Source organism: Alligator sinensis, unplaced genomic scaffold (assembly GCF_000455745.1).
Source record: "Alligator sinensis unplaced genomic scaffold, ASM45574v1 scaffold215_1, whole genome shotgun sequence".
Classification (NCBI taxonomy): domain Eukaryota; kingdom Metazoa; phylum Chordata; order Crocodylia; family Alligatoridae; genus Alligator; species Alligator sinensis.
Window position 1 is genome coordinate 344020 of NW_005842259.1, and position 19137 is coordinate 363156.

General features: G+C 50.3%; 2 protein-coding genes across 3 annotated transcripts in view; one reads left to right on the forward strand and one right to left on the reverse strand.

Annotated features, from left to right (window-relative positions):
- Window positions 1-5874, forward strand: part of LOC102375622 (protein shisa-8-like) — a 6621-nt gene extending 747 nt beyond the window's left edge. Inside the window, exons 2-3 of the mRNA XM_025208920.1 lie at window positions 2680-2829; window positions 3988-5874. Of these exons, the coding sequence (XP_025064705.1) occupies window positions 2680-2829; window positions 3988-4394 (557 nt within the window). The 3' untranslated portion in view covers window positions 4395-5874. The remainder of the gene's footprint in view (window positions 1-2679; window positions 2830-3987) is intronic.
- Window positions 5875-12118: 6244 nt separating this feature from the next.
- The window catches only part of SREBF2 (sterol regulatory element binding transcription factor 2), a 32705-nt gene continuing 25686 nt past the window's right edge, over window positions 12119-19137 (reverse strand). For both annotated transcript variants that reach the window (XM_025208919.1, XM_025208918.1), the window contains exons 17-19: window positions 17691-17876; window positions 16766-16877; window positions 12119-15539 (exon numbers count right to left, since the gene is read on the reverse strand). In XM_025208919.1, coding sequence (XP_025064704.1) covers window positions 15319-15539; window positions 16766-16877; window positions 17691-17876 — 519 coding nt within the window. In that variant the 3' untranslated portion in view covers window positions 12119-15318. The remainder of the gene's footprint in view (window positions 15540-16765; window positions 16878-17690; window positions 17877-19137) is intronic.

Consider the following 19137-nt stretch of genomic DNA (forward strand, 5'->3'; position numbering starts at 1 on the left):
TTGCTCTGTTTGGGCCTGCCTCTGCTACAGGCTGGCAGCTTTGGATGACTGCCTCGGTGGCATGTGTGCCCCCTTCTCCTTCCCCAGGATGCTCCCTGCTGTCCATGCAACAGCCTCAGGGGAGATGCCTTGGCCTGCAGGCAGACAGGCCCCTGCTTGCTTCTCTGAAGGATAGGAAGTGACACTTGCGCTGGCAGCAGCCTGCATCTATGCATGGCTTACAGGTCAGAACTCACTGGCAGTTATCCGGCTCGGACAGGCTGCCAGAGTCATGCCAGCTGACACAGGGGCTAACACAGCATGGAGGAGGGAGGGTGGGAAGACACCACAGTCAGGCAGCAAGAAGGGTAGGACCCATCACTTGAGGAGAAGGGGTAGGAGGGTCTCACTCCCTCCCTCTTGTCATTTAAGAGCAGGAGTGCTTGTGTCAGGCTGCCTCCCAGAAACTGGAGCAAGCCCCAGTGCTGCGTTGAGGTTGGTAGCGAGGTTCATGTCCTTCTGCAAAACAGTCCCTGCTGGGTAGGATAGACACACCGGACACAGCTTGAACCCAGCTGGCCCAGGGATCAATAGCTGTGTGGCTTTGGCCAAGCAGAACTCAGTACGGCCTGCAAAACAAAGCCAGGAGACAAGGGTAGAGCCTCAGGTGGGTTTTGCTGCCCACACTGTGCTCCATGAGGTGATGGCTAGGCAGCTACCACTCCCTGAGCAAGCTAGTTTAAAGCCAGTCCTGGCTGTCTGCGCAAACACTGAAGAGACTGCAGTATACATGGAGCCTGAGTGACTCCTAGGAGGTGCCCGTAGGCAACATGCCTCCAGGCAGAGATGGGAGGTGTCTCTTCCATGCCACCGAGCAGCAGATTTATCTCTACAGTTAACCATCTGGACAGCAGGAGGATGGAGAGGCCAGGCGGCACCAGTGGCACAGCGCTCCCGGTCCGTGTGACCCGGGGAAATTGCTTGTTAACCCACTGGCCCTTTTATTTCAACACCGAGTTGCCTGGGGGTGGGGAGGAGGATCTTGTCAATCTGCCAGCAACACTTGTCCCAGGCTCAAGGAGGAGGGTGAACACACTGCTCTGGAGCCAGGGCTGGGGAATGACGCTGGCCTGAGAGCCCTGGAGAACAAATGTGCACCAGGCAGCCACAGTGCCAGCTTCCCTCACATGCTGCCCACCAGCCTGCTTCAGCCCTGGTGCTATTCTAGGAATGACATACATTCCCTGAGGGCTGTGCAGCCCTTGTCCCCGCTGCTCTGGTGCCTGGTCAGCACCAGAGGGACAGTGCAGTACTGTAGCAAGGGTGGGGGCAAGCAGGGTGACTGCCCCAGGCACCAAAGCAAAGCAGTGCCAACAGGTGATGGCTAGCCGGGGCAGGGCCTGGGACAGAGCCACAGGTGGCTTGTTTGGGGTGGCATGGGGACGGGGGGAGGGCAGCTCCCACTACTGTGTGCAGTCCTGGGCAAGCATGGGGGGCATGTGCCCCCAAGATCTGTGTGTGGGGCGAGGGCAGGCTTTGCCCCGGCCACCAAACGTCGTCGCTACAGTACTGGGACACTGCGTCCTACTTGGACTGAGAACTGGAAGTCCTTTCATGGGGCCTGCCAGTTCTCTCTCCGTCACGGAGGGCTTTCAGTCTCTCATGACTTGCAGCCAAGGTAGAACCAAAGCCCCATTCACGAAACCTTCTGGAGCCTGGGTTTGAGTCTCTGAGGCATCCGTCTCATTAAGCATATAAACATGATATTGTCTATAAAAGCAGATCACTGATGGCTCAGGAGGCAGAGGCTCAGATGTGGGGTGTCTTGGCAGAAAGGACTACCCAGAACTGATGGTTGGGGTTGAGAAGGCCCAATCTCATTAAAATTCAAAAACATTTTATACAGCCTCAAGCAAAGTTATTTATCAAGTAACAAGGAACACTGGTGATACCTACAGAGGGAGGAGGAATATCTCCTAGAAAGCAGTGAGTCTGGAGAGGATTTAGGGTTGTAGCAGACAAGCGTTTCAACACAACCTTCTAGTGTGATGCTGTGAAAGAAAGGCTAATGCAATGTATAAATAAGGAAGGAGGATCAGGGAGGTGATTTTTCCCTCTGCATTGAACCTTTGTGTGATCATGCTAGGACATAGTGTCTGGTACTGGCATCAACATTTTTAAAGGATGTTGGAAAATCGAAAGTACAAAAAAGACCCACAAAACTGGTTTGAGGACTGGGGAAAATGCCTTTCAGAGAGGGAGAAAGAGAAAGAGACAGAGAGAGAGCTCAATCTGTTAAATCTGTCAAACAGAAGAGGGAGGGGTAACATGATCTCAGCATATAAATGAGTCCACAGCGAGAAGAAAAACAGATACTGAAGATCTTATGAATCTGGTGGAGAAAGGTATGAGGAGGACCAAGGTTGGGAAGCTGCAGCCAGACAAAGCGAAATGAGAAAGAGGGCATTAACAGGGATGATGATATCCATTGAACCATACTACCAAGGGAAATGGTGGATTCTCCATCTCTCAAAGTCTTCATATCATAGATGTGTTTCTGGACCACTAAAGCATGTTGGCTTAGTTAGGAGCATCTGGGTGAATGTAATGGCCTGTATTACACAGGATGTCAGACTAGCCTTAAACCCGATACAAGACTCTTATGCCTCTCTCTTCTGCTATCTCTCTTTCCATTCCTAGATAAGATGCACTTGAATAATGCTGTGGTCAGCACCCCTATAGTCCCCCAGATTGGCCTGCCACACTCCCACAGCAACCGCCTGCCGATGACAAGCACCATGCCCCTCCAGGCTCCAGACTACACCAAGTATGCCACGCTCAAGGCTGTAGGTATGTGCTGCCACACCCACAAGTCCGGAGCCAGGGTGGAGCTGCTTCACCCAACTGTGCTTCCTCGAGTGCTGCTTTCCCTCCCCCTTTCTTTGACCCAATTCGCCGGGTGACATCACCATATTGCTGCCATCCCACACCCCAGTGACAGCAGCAACTGTGATTTCACAAATGCCAGTGGGAGTGGGATGAGATGGGGAGGAAATGGGACAGCACTGGTGACAGGACGGAGAACAATGCAGCCTCCAGCTATGGCTCTTACGCACACTTTTGTGGGAGGAGGTGCAAGTGTAGCTGGGCTCAGGCAAAGCTTAGCACAGGTTTGCAGGGAGCATTATTGCCAACCCCACCGTGTCACAAATCAAGAGACAAACTCTTAAAAAACCAAGAGATTTGGTATGTGAATCATAAGATGCTCCGTTCTAACCCCCTTCCTCCAACTCATCGCAGATGTGCCCTGAGCAGCCCCCCCACCCCTTGTGGCCTTGGCTCGGTGCTGACCTGGCAGAGCTCCCTGCACCCCCACGCCACCCCCACGGCTTGGCCCCACCAGGGCTCTCAGGGACTTTGCAGCTGGACACAGCTCGGTTGGGGCCAGAAGAAAGGATCCCAAGACTTGGGAGCTCTATCATGAGATCAGGAGTCAGACTGAATTTTACTTCAAATCCTGACATTACTGGGGGAGCGCTGCACCCGGGGTCCCACCGGGACGACAAAGGGCAGGGGCGGTTTGAGGAGGGAAAGCTGCTGCTTTCATGGAACAGGGAATGACTTGGAGAGAGGTCATGTGGTCACCACCCAATCAGCATCCAAAATTCCCCACCATTCCAAAGCCTCCTCTGAACCTATCAACAGGCAGGAACCTAACAAGGTTCCGGAATGTTCATATGAGCCAATCACAAGCTGGGAGTTTTGCATGTTTCCGACACGCTGTTTTTCCAGGCAGTCAGCCTCCGGGATGCACCCAGCCTGCCAAGGTCATCCCCCTTGGCCCACCGGGCCCTGGTTTGCCTCATGGTCTTGTCTCATGGAGAGCTGCCACCAAGGATGTCAGACGGTGGGGAGGGGGAGAAGTCATCCCAGCGGACAGAGGGGCTACCTTCGTGCCTATCAGAACGTTTCGGTCCAGGAAGGGGTTGGGTGTCCTCCATTTTATCTGATCTTTTTGCTCTTTTGCAGAAAGCGCACCAGAGGAATTCTACAAGCGGTTTCCTGCCGTAGACATGCCACCACCAGGCACGCTGTCCTTCCCACCCATGGGGCTGCATCAGAAAGACACAACTACCCTGCAGGATGGCTACCCCCTGGTCGGCTTGGCCACACCTGGGCAGAAGGCAAAAGTGGTGAAAACCAACGCGCACACCCTGGCAGCCAGCCCTGGCTTCAAGGGAGGCTGGGACCCTAGCCACCACCATCACCACCCTGACATCCGCCGACAGGTCTATGCCACCAAGCGCCAGTTCAGTATTGAGAAGCTGCCTGAGGTCTTCAGCCAGACGCCGTCCCACTATGTCCCTCCCCAGCGGCACTTCTCCACCAATAGCAAGACTGAGGTCACCGTCTAAAAAGGACCTTCATCTTCTCTTTTTTTTTTTAATATCCCTGCAGCCTCTGGGGCTGGCAGTTAGCCAGTCGAGAACACCTGATTGCAAGGTACCAGAGCTGCTTGCCTATCACAGCTGGCATTGCTAGGTTGTGTGGCAGGAGACAAGAGAAGGGTTGTGGGAGGACCCACCAGAACCGACACACCACGCACTCCCCCTCCCCCCCAGAGTACTTGGTTAACGTGCATGGTGAACCAGGCATGCATGCTGTCCTGTGATTGATGCACGGCTTTTTTCCAGTTCACCTGTCCATCATCTCACTTCTGTAGCAGACTGGTCAGTGTTGAGGGAAGCCAAGGAGACTCCAGTGCGGTTCTCCGTGGAATCACATTGTACCATTGCTAGAGGGAGGCACAGACCTCTTAGGGGAACGACAACTCTTAGAAGATGGGAGCGAACAACAACCAGTAAGTCCCTTGGTGTTTGCCTACTTACCCTGTTCCCTCCCTCTTCCTCTTGATGTCATTTTTAAACCAGGCGACAGAATCACAAGTACCGAAAGTATAAATAACTGTACAAACAAGCAGCTGTCAAGGGCTTGAGATGAATTTTAGACGTCTCCCTTTACCTCCTGCTGAGCCCTTTATTCCCATAGCAAATACTGGGTTTGGGGGGCTGTACTGGGTTTGGGGGTTTGTTCATCTCAAGGCTGCTTCTCCCCACTTTTCTGCTATTCCCACTGCTCCCTCCCTCTCCCCCTGGATCTCTCCATCACCCTGTGTGGAGGTACTTGAGGTATCAACAGGCCGGCTCATCTTAGAAAACTCGAGTAAGGAGGTGCCTGCCAGGACAACATGGAGGCTCTCATGTAGCACTCAGCCTGGCCCTTGAGGGGTTGTGCCCCCTGAGGCCAGGAATTACTGTCTTATGCTGCTGTTGCAGGGGAAAAGCAGAGCAAACCTACTCTAAACTCTCTCCTGCCTGTGATAGAAGTGGACTACATGAGGCACAGCCCCCACCCTCCTTGTTTTCTCCACAGTGCACAGAGCAGTGGGATTCCCTTCTCCCCCCAGTCCCCTGGACATACTGCTGGGCTCCAATTGTCCCACAACCTGGCCAGACCGGGGCCCTACTCCCTCCTGCACTTTGGGAATCTCAATCTGGCCCCCACCAACCCCTCCCCCCAAGCATACAAAGTACCTGCATAATTTTTCATAACTTTAGAGTTTTTCTGCACATAATTTTGAGTGGCTTCAGCAGGGGCCACCACCCCTGTAGTTTTCAGGCCACTGCACCTTAACACACACAGGGTCATCTACGTCATGAGTTTTACCTGTCAGCAGTTTGAGGTGCAGTTCTCTCCCAAACCTCTGAACCCATCACCTTGAAACTTGGCATGCTTTGTGTCCTCAGCAGGAGCCACCACCCCTGCAGTTTTCACCCCCCTGTGGTGTAACGCATACACATGACATGAGTTTTGCTTTCAAGAATCTGGGGTATGGTTCCCCCCAAACTCCTGCACCTATCTTCTTGGAACTTGGCAGGCTTCATGCTCTCATCAGCAGCTACCACCCCTGCAAATTTCATCCAAATCAGACAAAAAGCAAAGTTATAGATATTTCATTGATTCCCCATTATACCCTAAGGCCGGATCTCTGAAGCAGCTCCAAAGCAGTTCAGAAGCTCCGAACCACTTTGGAAAGACTAAAGAAGCCAGCAGTTTGATCCGGACATGCTGCTTCGGTGTTCAAAGCGTCCAAATCTTCTCCCAATGCGAAGCGCAGTCCAAAGCCTTGCACAGCTCTACTAACTATGCACTGTGTAGCAGCCTCTGGTACTATACATGGGTCACAGTTTTTGATGTCATGCTGCATACTTCAGTTTGTTTGTTTTATAAACTCTGTACAGTGCCGTGGTGCATGGTTTTTGCCATGCAATGCTCCTGCGCAGTAGTATCGACCTACTGCGCTGTCAATGTCTCATGTAGACGTGCCCTACCACCTTAGATGGAGGTGGCTGCAGTGGTGGGCTGGGCTCCATGCTCTGATGGAGCTGTGTGGGGAGCAGCACAATGCCATTTGCCTGCCATGTGCTAGCGGTGCCTTCACCATGTCCCCTGCCCGCCCAGCACCAACCACCTACAGGGTTGTGTGAATGCCTTACACTACACATTGTCCTCCTCAGCCAAGCTCCTCCTGTGCAACTGGGGTCTTGCTAAAGCCATGGGTTGGGCCAGCTGTTCTTGGACTGGGCTGTACAGTATTGGCTTCCTGGCCCTTTCTTGCCTAGTGAGTGGTACCCATGACAGAGCATCAATGTGGTCTTCCTAGACAGGGCAGCACACACAGGCCAAGCCAAGCCTGGGCAGGCTGGTCACCCTCTCCATCTCCTACCTTCATGGCACTAGGTCTTCCATAAGCACTTGTATTTTCAGGGGTGTCTTCCAGGCAGCTACCTATCCATCCATCCATCCATCCCGAGGAGCTGGAATGAAGCCATCGACTGATTTCACCCTGCCTTCTCCCCCATACAGAGATCTGATGGCAATGAATTTCAGTTGCTCCCATGCAGGGAAGACCATTGACCCAGTGCCCAAAAAGGGCAAGGCTCCCTCACATCTTCACTCTAGCCTCAGTTTCCTTGAGACTATGGACCCCCCTGAAATCATAATAATGCAGGTACTATGCCCCCGAGAATAAGGAAGGCTGCAGGCTGACAGGGGTTGAGTGAGCAAGGACTGGAGAGGGGCAGACAACAGATGGACACACAATTCACAGCAGTGGCAGGGAGAGGGGCAGGGGGGCATGACAGGTATGCGGTAGGCCTATGCGAAGCAGCTAGTATTCACTTCAGATTCAGATTCGGCTGATTTGGGGGACAGCAATTCAATTTGGTGATCCCCCGCCTGCTCTCCCAGCCCTGGCAATCACTGGCCCACCTGTCCAAGCTCCCTGCACTTTGAAAGAAAAAAAAAAAAAAGCCCCACTCATCGGGTGCTGCCGGGCAGGGGGACAATCCCTGCTGCCCGCAATGCACCACGCTGCAAGGGGAGCTCTGCACAAGCCCCCGCTCGCCCCCACCCCACTCTCCCTGCCTCCACCAAGGCTGCCCCACCAACCCCAGCTGTGGTCCTTAAAGAACAAACCCCGAATTCACCAGTTCCTGCTGGGGGGGAGGGGTGATCCCTGCTGCCCCCCCATTTACCTGTGCCAGGGAGGGGGCTCTTCCACGAGCCCCCTGAAGCCCCAAAGCCACTGCAGGAGCTGGTGAGCCCAGGGGGTGGGGGAGGTTATTTTTTCTTAAAGGCCCGGAGCTGGGGCAGGCAGTGCAGCAGGGGGGCTTGGGGGTCTAATGACAGAGCCCCCCATGCAGCATGGGGCAGTGGGGATGGCCCTCCCACCAGACAGCACCCAGTGAGTGGGGCTGTTTTTTTAAAAAGGTCTGGGAGCTGGGGCGGGCAGGGCAGCCATGGGGTGGACCAGGTCCAGGTCCCTGCTGCAGCCACCACGGACCACCCGAATCATCGAAGCTCTCCAAAACCTTTTCCGAAGATTCAGAGAGCTTCGAATTGATTTGGACCTTTTTATTGGTCCCCTGATTCGATTCAGATTTGGAGATTCAGCCGCTGAGTCTCCTCCAAATCGAAACAGCACCCAGAGCTTCGCACAGCGCTACTGTGTGAGCAATGGGTGGTTGATGCCTGAGGCCCTGCAAGGCCTGGGTCAGTGTTATTTGTAGTTTTCTCCAGTTCTAAGAAAAATAAAATAAAATAAAGTTGCCCCCCTGTCCACAGCTGGGTCCCTACCAAACCTGAGATCCCGGCTTCTCAGTATCTCTGCCAAACTCTGGGATGTACCATCCACCGCAATTAATTGGTGACTTCCTGGCTCTCCTCAGAGGCCTGCGGTTACATGAAAACCTGGTGCAGGAGGAGAGCATGGGTAACTTCACTGCAAATCCAAGTGCCGCTCACTGGGCATCTCACAAGCACCTCTACCGAGTCTCTGCCTGGGCCCAAGGATTTCACTTCCTGAGAAGGGGGCTTTGGGCTGAAATGGGGTGGGGGGTGCATGACTCAGCCAAATCCCAGAGGAGCTCTCCCAGCTTTTTTAAATGAGAAACCACTTTCAGTTCATCAGCTCCATTCCTCCCCCAGGCTCCCAGAGCACATGACCTCTGAAAGGAATCGCTGATTCCCCCCAAGAAGCACCTTCTCTTCTAGTCACTCACTTCAATTGTTGTGTTTCTACTGCCCTCTGGTGGGCATGAGCATTAAACTCACTCTGTGGGTCTCCCCTTTCCTCGCCTTGATAGAAATGCCAAAAATTAGCCCCACTTCCTGCCCAAGGGTCACTCCAGTCCTCTTCCCCTGCCCAATTTGCTGCTTTCTGCTTTACCTGCCACTGTGCTGCTTGTCCCCTCCCTGCTCTGTCACATGCCACACAGAGGGCATCTGTCACTAGCGGCACGCATGCTGGAGGCTGCCCCCCCCCGCCTGATGGTTCCCCCACAAGCTAATGTCCACTGGTTTAAATAACTCAAACAGGGGGAAGTGCTCTGTGCTGGTGAGAACAGGCCAAGCCTCGAGCTTATACTTCTACCAGTCATTATTGCTTTCTTGAAGGAGTTTGATCTCAAGCTGAGAAAAATCTGGAACCAACTTCCCAGGGAAGTGGTCCTCGCCCCTACCTTGGGCATATTCAAGAGGAGGTTGGACGATCACCTGTCTGGGGTCTTGTGAACCCAGCATTCATTCCTGCCTGTGGCAGGGGGTCAGGCTAGATGATCTGTTCAGGTCCCTCCTGACCCTAGCTACTATGAAACTATGAAAAAAAGAAGAAACATTAGAACAATCCTGATGGTCTTCAATGAATCTGATGCTGGGGAAAGAGGAAAGAGGCAGTGCCAGTGTCCTACAGGAGAGATATCAGAGAAGCTGCCCCGACTTATAAACTGAGCACTAGGCTGAAGATCATTTCAGCAGAAATGAGAAGATAACTGTGAGGAAAGGGGAGGAGAAAGTTATGGTCTGGCAGCAGCATGAGGACCTGCATGAAGTGGAGTAATCTCCATCTAGCCTTTAAAGTGGAATGTACACATGCAGCAGCAAATTCACCTAGATCTGAAAGATAAACTGGCAGGTGGGTTAAGGGTGGGCCATGGAGGGCAGAGGCACATTGGCAAAAGGGAAATGCGCGCGCACACACCCCACCAATCCCCTGCTGTAAAGCAAGGCCATGCTGGAACCAATCCAGAACTAAACCAAACCTGCAGGCAAAGTTGAAGAGAGTGACTGCCATTAAGGTTTAAAAAACAACAACAACAAAAACTTGTTAGTGGTTTTTTCCCCTCCCCTTCACACAGCTTCTGAAGAGCCCAGTCTCCACAGCATAAAGACAAGGGTGCTTTCTATAGAACCTGCATGGACCCAAATCCCAAGCTATGAGAGTACAACTATGCTCAGAGCACATCCACAGCTGCAATCTTATGGCACCAATAAAACACACACACACCTCCCTGCTACCTGGACTGTCAGAGCTGCATTTGCACAGCACTGCAGGCAGGCTAATTAGCATACTTTCTGAGTCCAGCTACAAGACCTTACAAAACAGTTATATGCCTTCTGGCTTGGGAAGTAGCCACTGTTGGCATTAAATGCTTCATTATCAAACATCCCTCAGTTTTACAAATATGCAAACAATTGTTTCTCCTTTAACATACCAGTAGGCCTATATTGCCATAAAAACAGATATGCCATTCTCTTCACTCACGCTCACCACTTAAAAACATTAAACACATCTCAATCAAAATCCACTTCCAAATCACTGCCCTCTGCTGCTATATACACTTGCCTTTAGAGGCACTATCATGTGCAACCTGCTTCCAAGCATGTCTGTTCACAAGGGACAACACCAAGACAATTTAAGATTATCTGAAGATGGAAAATTGATAAGATATTAAACACTCTGTTCCAAAGAAAGCATTCTTTTGATCTTCCTGAATTCTCAGACACGGTGGCTTCTTAGCAATTATCTGTCATACAAAGAAATGAATTTACTGTCTAAATGTAACAATTATTGTATACCTGGCAACATTGGCGATAGCCCACAGGCATGATGTGAAATGGCCTATTTTAGGTCACTGCTGCTTGGCAGGACAAATCTGCAGAGTAGACATGCCCCAAAAGTATTATACTGCTCTTGATCATACTGAGAAAGAGCAAAAAGGGAATTGGATCAAATACAAATTTAAACAATGGGGATTTTCAGCCATCAGCTTATAGCAGGTCAAAATAACATCCAGATAGGGTTTAAAGACGCAATTTGTCCAACAGCTGCTGAGAAGTTTAAGAGGGCATACAAGAGGGGACACACCAGGATGTCTGAGGCCTTTTTAAGCCAAAGGATCCTTCAGAAAAATACAAGTGTAGTCCTAAAGTGAAGCCAACTGGAGAACAAACCATGAGACAACCTCTAAAATGAAGGGTTAGAGCAGTGGTGCTTGACCTATTTTTAGACTTGAGACACCCATCAGAAAATACCAACTCTTAACTTTCATTCATTTTTTGACTGAGGAAAATAGCATAATTCTTCTGTTGCAAAGAACCAAGAAACACCACAGCAGGTCAATGTTTGTGACACAGTGGGTTCCTGTGAAATCTCTGGGTTTATCCCAGATGTTTGCATGCCTAACAACTGTGCTAATATTGTGCAGGACCCTTAAAAAGATCTTGCAGTCCCCTGGTTAAAAAAACATTGGGCTGGAGGAAATTTTGAACTGAAACAACAAATAAGCTGCTGTATAGACACCAAAACAGGAAGCCTCTAAATGGGAGACTAGCATACCATAAATTTAATGAGATCAAGACAAATTATATTGTCTGTACCAGTCTGCAGCAGAGAGGAAGCTGTGGAGCTGTATCAATGAGTAGACTCAAGAACGAACAAACAAACAAACAAAAAACCCCACAAGGACTCAGTGATACCCACTGGATCTGAAGGACTTTTAAACATGAAGCCATGGAGCTCCAGCAAATGCTATACTGATCTTTAGAAAATGCACTGAGGTGACTGCTAGGAGTTACAGACATGAGTTCTCCGGTACCAAGATAACTGGTTAAAAAAATTAATAATACACGACACATTGGTTCAAATAACAGACCATAAAGGAAGACCTAGTCTCATCTAATGGAGTTCTTCAAGCACCTTGACCAAATAATAGGTAAATGAAAGCCATTTGCTCTAATTTTTCTAGATTTCCAAGAAGATCCTGATGGGCATCCCTCACGATCAGCTACAAAAGGAACAGTGAATGATCAAAGAGCAAGAATAACTGATGGCACAAGACAGGCTTCAAGAAGGATATTCAATAATTGTCTATTGCAGGGCTTTATACATTTCCCTGAAAAACTTAGTTCTAACCATAACCATCAACAGCACCTTGGACTGCCTGGCACAGGGAAGTACAAATACTAACCTGGCAGGAGACACTGGACATTTGCCTGATGGAAAGTATAAGTCCTTCCCAAGCAGCTTTCTAGTCTTATTTTGCAAACTTGACATGCCCAAGAAAAGATTTGGTGTTTATTGGTATTTCTAGAAACAGACTCTCTGAAAAGCTCTGGTGGGTCTGGACATCCCCTACTGTCCAAAGCCTTCCACTCTAGTAAAAGGCTACTCCAAAATAGTGGCTCAAAAACAGTAGGTGCACTGAAAAGGCTCTTAATAGACACACTTGACACAGGACCTGGTGATACCATTTGCTTTATTAGGTAGCTTGCTCCCTAGCTCTTGGACAGAGTACATTATTGGACACATCTCAACAGCAGCAGAAGCATTCCCCTTAGCCTATCACCAGCTACATTTTTTTACAGCAAAGTGCCCCTACTCCTAACTCCATTTGGATAAATAAGCCTCTCATATAAGACGCAAAATGAAACCCCAACAAAAAAAAAAAAAAAGCTACAGTATATACACATAAAAAAGTGTAGGGATAGACACCAGATCCATAAATAACTGTATAAAAACAGGCATATAGAGGCACCTTGCATCAAAGGGAGAAATGCCAGCTATGGGAAAGAACACGCATCACAAGGGTAACCTGGCAAAAGCCACTTGCAACAGGCCTCTAGAAACAACTACTGCCCTTGACGCATCTAATTAAATCACACCACCTCCAACTCATCCATTCCGGTTGATCCCCTACAGTGCATTGTCTAGTATTTTGTTCATCTCTGTTTGAGAAGCAATGGGCACAGATCGCCCACTTCCCTCGCGCGCTGTCTCTTGCTCTGGCTCTACTTACTACTAGTGGCAATGGATGCTGAACTCCCTCCCTCCCCGCTGTTGCCATCTCCCCACTTGTGCAAAGCTTTCCAAGGACTGCACACAGGCTAGCCACAGTTTGAAGTGACACAGGAGGATGGTACATGCAGAGATAGAGAATTTCATACGTGTTAAAATGGGTCCAAGGCCAAGGCATCTTTGTGGCAGTGGCATGTATGAAAATAAGAGCGTTGGTGTAATTCCACACTAGAGGACTGAGAACACATTCACCTCTCCCATAACAAATGGTATCCCTGTCCTGCCTGACCAGCCCTATCAAGTAATAGAAAGTATCACCCATTCTAAAGCTGAGTCCCCAGGTAAGTTAATCACATCAGGCCATGCTCAGGATGGGAATGAAAAGCAGCAGCTGCTCACTGCCTTTAGGGCATCATGGGTATTCATGTATAGAGGCACACCCACACACTGGAGGCCTGAAGGCCACCCTTAAATTGTGGGCTTCTGACATAAAAAGGGAGATCTAAAAGAATGACCTTAGAATGTCTGCCCCCACAGAGAGGAACACACACACGCTGAGGCAACCACAGTAGTTTTCATTTAAAAAAAATAATAATTACCATTATATGTTTCTCCCATGAGAAGCTCTCCATTAAGAGCAGGAGATAGGTGGCATTTGCTGCAGCCTCCAGAATCTGTTGCTGTCCAAGGAACATGCTGCAGCACTCTTAAGTAAGTGCACGGCTTGCTCTGGGGGTGAGGAATTGCCATCAGGAATGGTTACATCTGATGTCAGGGACAGTGTTTCCCAGAGCAGTAAAGAGCTATGGTGTCCCAAAGCACCTAGAACCAAGCACACTAAAGCACACTAAAACCAAGGCCAGAGGAACCCCCATGTATCAGATGACAACCTTTCTGTTACAGTCCCCAAAGCTTGCTCCTGCTCTGAGAAAAGAGTCTGGTGATACAAAACAGGGTAGGTCTAGAAGTGACAATGTTCTAGGGTGATGTTGTAGCCATGATGGTCCAGGAAAAAAGCAAGAGGCAAGGGCTTTGTGGGTGGTATCTTTTATTGGACCAACTTCATAGTTGAGAGGGATACAGGAAAGCTTCTAGGTACCACATACTACCCTGCCTCAGGTACGTGGTACCCAAGAGCTTGCTTGTAACCCTCCCAACTATACAGTTGATCCAGTAAGAGATAATCACCCATAAAAACTGCTGCCTCTCGATAGATCTAGAAGTATTTTACCAAACTCAGAGTTCTGGCTTCTGCAAGGAGGCATCAGGATGCGTAACAAAGGCCTGCAAACATTTGAGGGGAAGAGGACTGCATCAAGCCCCTGTGTAGTTCTAGCTATACATGTACACACAGTGCGCATGCACACAGATGCAGCAATACATTCCCATTAAGTGTTTGCTTCATCTCAACTCTCATGACACAAATGTTAGGCAAGTTTTTGGACAAAAGCAGTGGGAGGAATGGGGAGAAAGGGTAGCCTGGGTGACTACTGTCCATCCCCAGGACTCTTTGAATGTCATGATTTGCTATTACTGCATGTGCAAGGTGGATTGCTCCAAGTTGCAGCAGGCACCAAGTTAAATGTGAATTCCTAACCCTCATGAATTCTGGCTACCGGCTAGCCAGCACCCATGGGGACATGGACATGGGAAAGCAGGGTGTCTCCATACACACCCCCAAGACCCAAGCCTTGAGTTTAATGAAATATAAAACCTTATTATACTAAAATAAAAGCTTTAATCTGCACCCAGGCAGTTCTCCCCCTTCCCCCTAAGGTCATGTCTCCACATACTCTATTACCCTTCTTCCTTTCTTCCTAGGCACAGCCTCTGCATTCACTGCAGCTGATGCCAGACTGACTCTAGAGTCCAGGCACCCCGTGCAAAGGAGGCAGGGGGCAGCTCCAGCCTGAAGGAAGAGGGACAGAAGGCAGAGAGGACGAGGAGAGAGGCCTACTGCAACAGCTCCCTACATCTTGTAAAGTCACAGATGGTGCTATAAAACAAACAAAATACACAACCGTATAAAAACCGCAGAGAGCTGTCCCTGGCTGGTGCTGGCCTCACACGTCTCCCCAGCACTCTTCCAGAAATGCAGCGTTTATAGAAAAAGGCTCTAATAAAAACAGCCTCAGGAAACAACCCTTGAGGAGAGGCAAAGGGCTCTCCTCAAGTTAGCCTGCAGGTAGAGAGTTGTCTTGGATGCTGGTATCACCTTGGAATAAGTTCAGGGCAGATTTCTACGTGCCCCACCCTCACCAGAGGGTCCCTTCTGCAGATTTCTGGGAGGGGAAGAAGGGAAACAGCCTCTCAGCAGACCCAAGAAGTGCCACTGGGGCTGCAGCCTTCTCCTCAGCAAAGATGAACACCAGCACTCAGCTAGGAGCATCCGGGTGGCCAGGGACAAGGCCCGAATGATTACACAAGCAAGCCACATGGCAGTGCTGGGTGGCTGACAGTGGCTTGCAGAACTAATGCCTGGGCTAAGTTATAAAGCCCTCCCCACCCAGTGTGATTCCACTTACAGTCCTAACCTAGAACTGTTTGCTCTACAAAGGGGTATAAGGGGTGAGTCCAGAGGGACTGTTCTCAAGGCTGTCCATGTCTCTTACAGCCCCTGTGTGGAGCCCTGCCCCCTGGGATTAGGAGGCGGCAATTGCGGTGCCCCCACTCAGTTTGACGATCATCTGCTGGCAGTCATTGCAGGAGCGCTTGTCCCCCACCTTCTCCAATGTGCGGGCTGCCTCGGCCAGCAGGACTGCGCGCTGGCCAGGGGAGGAGAGGAAGGACAGCGGAAGGTGGCGGCAGGCCAGGAGGATTGCTGTAGCTCGCTCTCTCTGTCCAGGCAGGATGTCCAGCTCACCTATGCATAAAAAAAAATGCTGCAATGAAGCTTTGAATACCTATAACCCCCTTGAGCCAAAGAAGCCCTCAGCCCTCTGAAATAGAAGGCAGGGAACACACCAGTCCTCACTGCAAAGCTCCTCTGAGCCAGTGAAATAGCTGCCAAGGTTCAAACATTACACAGGAGAAGAGGGACAAGAGCTCACTTAGCAGGACACCGAGAGTGTTTTAAGTTAGAAGGCGGTGTCAGCTTCTTAGGAATGTGCCCAGCATTTCAGAGTGAACAACCTGCTTCTGAACAAAACATTGATCAGGTCTTGAGGGGAAAAAAAAAAGAAGCCAGTGCTTCCTTTGCAGTTTTAATGCTCTCCAGTGCTAATGCCAAGGATAAGAGAAAACATTTCCTTATCTAGTCCCGAAGGATCTTTGAGATCAGCACAATACCCAAAGTCTCAAATATTAGCCTTCCTTCTGAATTCCCTGACTTCCTCCTTAGAAGAAAGAGTCCAGTGCAGAGCAACAAAAATGATTAGGGACCTAAGAAGCAGGGCTTTGGAGGAAGAGCTGAAAGACCTAGGATATATAGTCTATATCACTTCGAAGTGTTCCAAGCCTTGCCCTGTGATAATGCCATTCTTGTGACTGGTTTCAGTTGCCAGACCATTTCAGCTAACTGTGGCAGGACCTTCTGCAGGCAGCTAGAGGCCTTGCAGGAACCCACTCCCAAGCCACTGAGTTCTCAACATGAGAAGCCAGGCAACACCTGAGGCATTAACTGAAACAACCTGCAGGGTAACAGCTGTGCACAGGTGCAGGTGGTATGCACTGGGAGTCAGGCAAGTGTGAAGAACTGCAGCTGATTAACTGACAGGTAAATGTGCCACAGTTGAGGAAGGGCTTTTCAAGGTGCCATCAGACATTTGCAGCTTTCTTAAAAAAAAAAATCAGGACAGCTTCACTTGCCACAGGTTAACCATGCACGTATCCACAGCCTCAATAGCTACTGGCTTCAGGACAATCTAAGAGGCCCCAGTGTCAGCAAACTACAATTACATCTGCTTCATTCAGCAGTCACTGCTGATGTGCATCATGCTGGGCAGCTTGCACCAGTTCCTCACATTAAGGCTTGTCCAATAAATAGCCTCTTTCTTGCTAAAAATAGCAGAGATGGCGGCAACAGCCTCCTCTCCCAACAGGAAGCCTGTTCGCAGGATGAGGGGGCTGCAGACTAGGACTGCGACTCACCATGCTTACTGGTCTGGGGGGTGCGCCGCCACAGGCTGTGCTCTAGAAGCTGGTGGGTGCGGGTAGGGCTGGCACCAGCCATCAGGCGCACAGTGGCCTCATGCAGAAACACCTGGGAGGAGCAAGAGAAGAAGGCAACACCAGCCAGCCATGGACCAGAGATCACAGTCCTACCAACAGCAAAACAAGGGCATCGTATCCATCCCACCCCTTGGCTTCCCCATCCCACAGCCAGGGTCCTCTTCTGCAGTCCCAATGCAAGGCAGGGCAGAGGGCATTGGAAAAGGCAAAAAACAAATCTGTTATGCTAGTGGATTAAAGGAAGGTGGGAAAGGGGCTGTCTGGAAGTAGGCAGGAGTACACAGCGACTGCAAGAAAGGGCCAAAACCAAGAAGCCCAGCCCCTTCCCAGCCCTAGGCATGCTCCTCAGCTCAGCTACCACTTCATTAAGAGCCAGACATGAAACCCAAGGACCAGAGGAAGCCCTATCATTAGTGCTATTAAAGCAGTGCTGCCAGTATGTGTATCCAGGACTAGACTGGTTACAGTTCTGGGGACTCACTAAGGAAAAAGGAAGTGGATGCAGAGGGACAACCCTGGGGAAAATAAGCCCCACCCCATTTTCTCTAGCCACTGCCTCAGACTGCCTGGTAAAGCCAGAATATTTCACACAGATCATCAACCCTATCAGAGGGGGAAGAGCTCTCTCACCACCAAGAGAAAAGCTGGCAGTGGCTGGGGACACAAGAGCTCCACATACCATCCCCAGTCCTCTCACCCACATCAGGCCTTAAAACCTCAAGCATTAAAGCTTCCACCAGCACCCTGGGGCATACACCCTGAAGTTCTGTGTTGCACAGCACATGCTAACATTAAGCACTGCTTCCCCCCAGGATCAACAGCAAGGAAGAAGGCAGGACCTTACCTTGCGGTAGGCAGGCCTGAAGCCATGAGCCAGCTTGCGCAAGCTGCCAAGGTCGCGCTGGAACCCTGTCAGCTCTGAGGCCGAGGCATGGTAAGTCTCCCCCAGGGCCTGGCTGGAGTTGGCCTGCTTCTGCCACAGGCTGGTGCGTAGAGAGAGCAGCAAGTCACAGGCTAACAACTGGATCATCTGCAAGGAGCCCCCCAAAAAACAGTAGGTAAGGAGTGTAACTTAGTGACAGCCTGTCCACTAGTATGGGCCGTGGCCGGGTGGCGAGACTGCCCTCTAGCTGCAAGATGATGCAGGGCCTCTGCCATGACCTGCTCACCTGAGCAGGACCATTTCACTAACCATGATTTTTTTCAGTGGAGCAGACTGATGGCTCTGGAAGACCAAGCCCACTCCCTAGCCTCAATGCCAGCACAGCAGGGGCAGGCCTTGCTTGCATAGCCTTGCCTAGACTGACCATTCCTAGAGGAGGGAGTTTCCTCCCTCTTAGGGACCTCTGCTGAAGCTGAACACATAGGACCATTTATCTCCCAGGTCTGCAATGCAGACACCTCATGGCAGGAAGCAGATAAAGACCCAAACTCACTGTAGATTCATAGATTGTAAGGGGCTGGAAGGGACCTTGATCATCGAGTCCAGCCCCCACATACTAGGTGGGAAAGACAACTGGGGTCAGTCTCCTCTTGAAGATTTCCAGAGTAGGTGATTGCACCACTTCTGGAGGGAGTTTATTCCAGTCTGGACACCTTATCTGTGAAGTTTTTTCTAGTGTTAAGCCTGAAATGGTCTTCCAAGAGTTTGTGGACATTACTTCTGGTCTTCCCCAAGGGTGCCCTGGTGAAGTTTTTCATCAAGCCCTTGATGTATTCCTCAATATAGCAGTAAGCTGCTACCAAGTCCCCTCTTAGCCTTCTCTTTTTTAGGCTGAAGAGACCCAAGTCCCTCAGCCTTTCCTCGTACAGCTTGCCTTGCAAGTCTCCGATCATATGGGTGGCTCTTCTCTGGACTTTCAAGCTTTTCCACATCCTAGTTGCAATGTGGCGCCCAGAAGTGGACACAGTACTCCAGCTGCAGTCTCACCAATGCTGAGTAAAGCAGAAGAATCACTTTTTTGGTTTTGCTTGAGATGCACTGATTGATGTATGCCAGCATATTGTTTGCCTTGATGGCTACAGCTGCGCACTGATGGCTCATGTTCATACTATGGTCCATTATTACCCCTAGGTCTCTTTAGTTATGGAGCTACACAGTTTGGCGCCACCAAGCCGGTAAGTATGTTGGGGATTGTCATCCCCAAGTGGAGCACTTCACACTTCTCAATGTTGAACTTCATCTGGTTCCGACCTGCCCAACTCGCCAGCCTGTCTAGATCCACCTGTATCTGCAGCCTATTTTCAAGCGTGACCACGCTCCCCTATAACCTGGTGTCCTCTGCGAACTT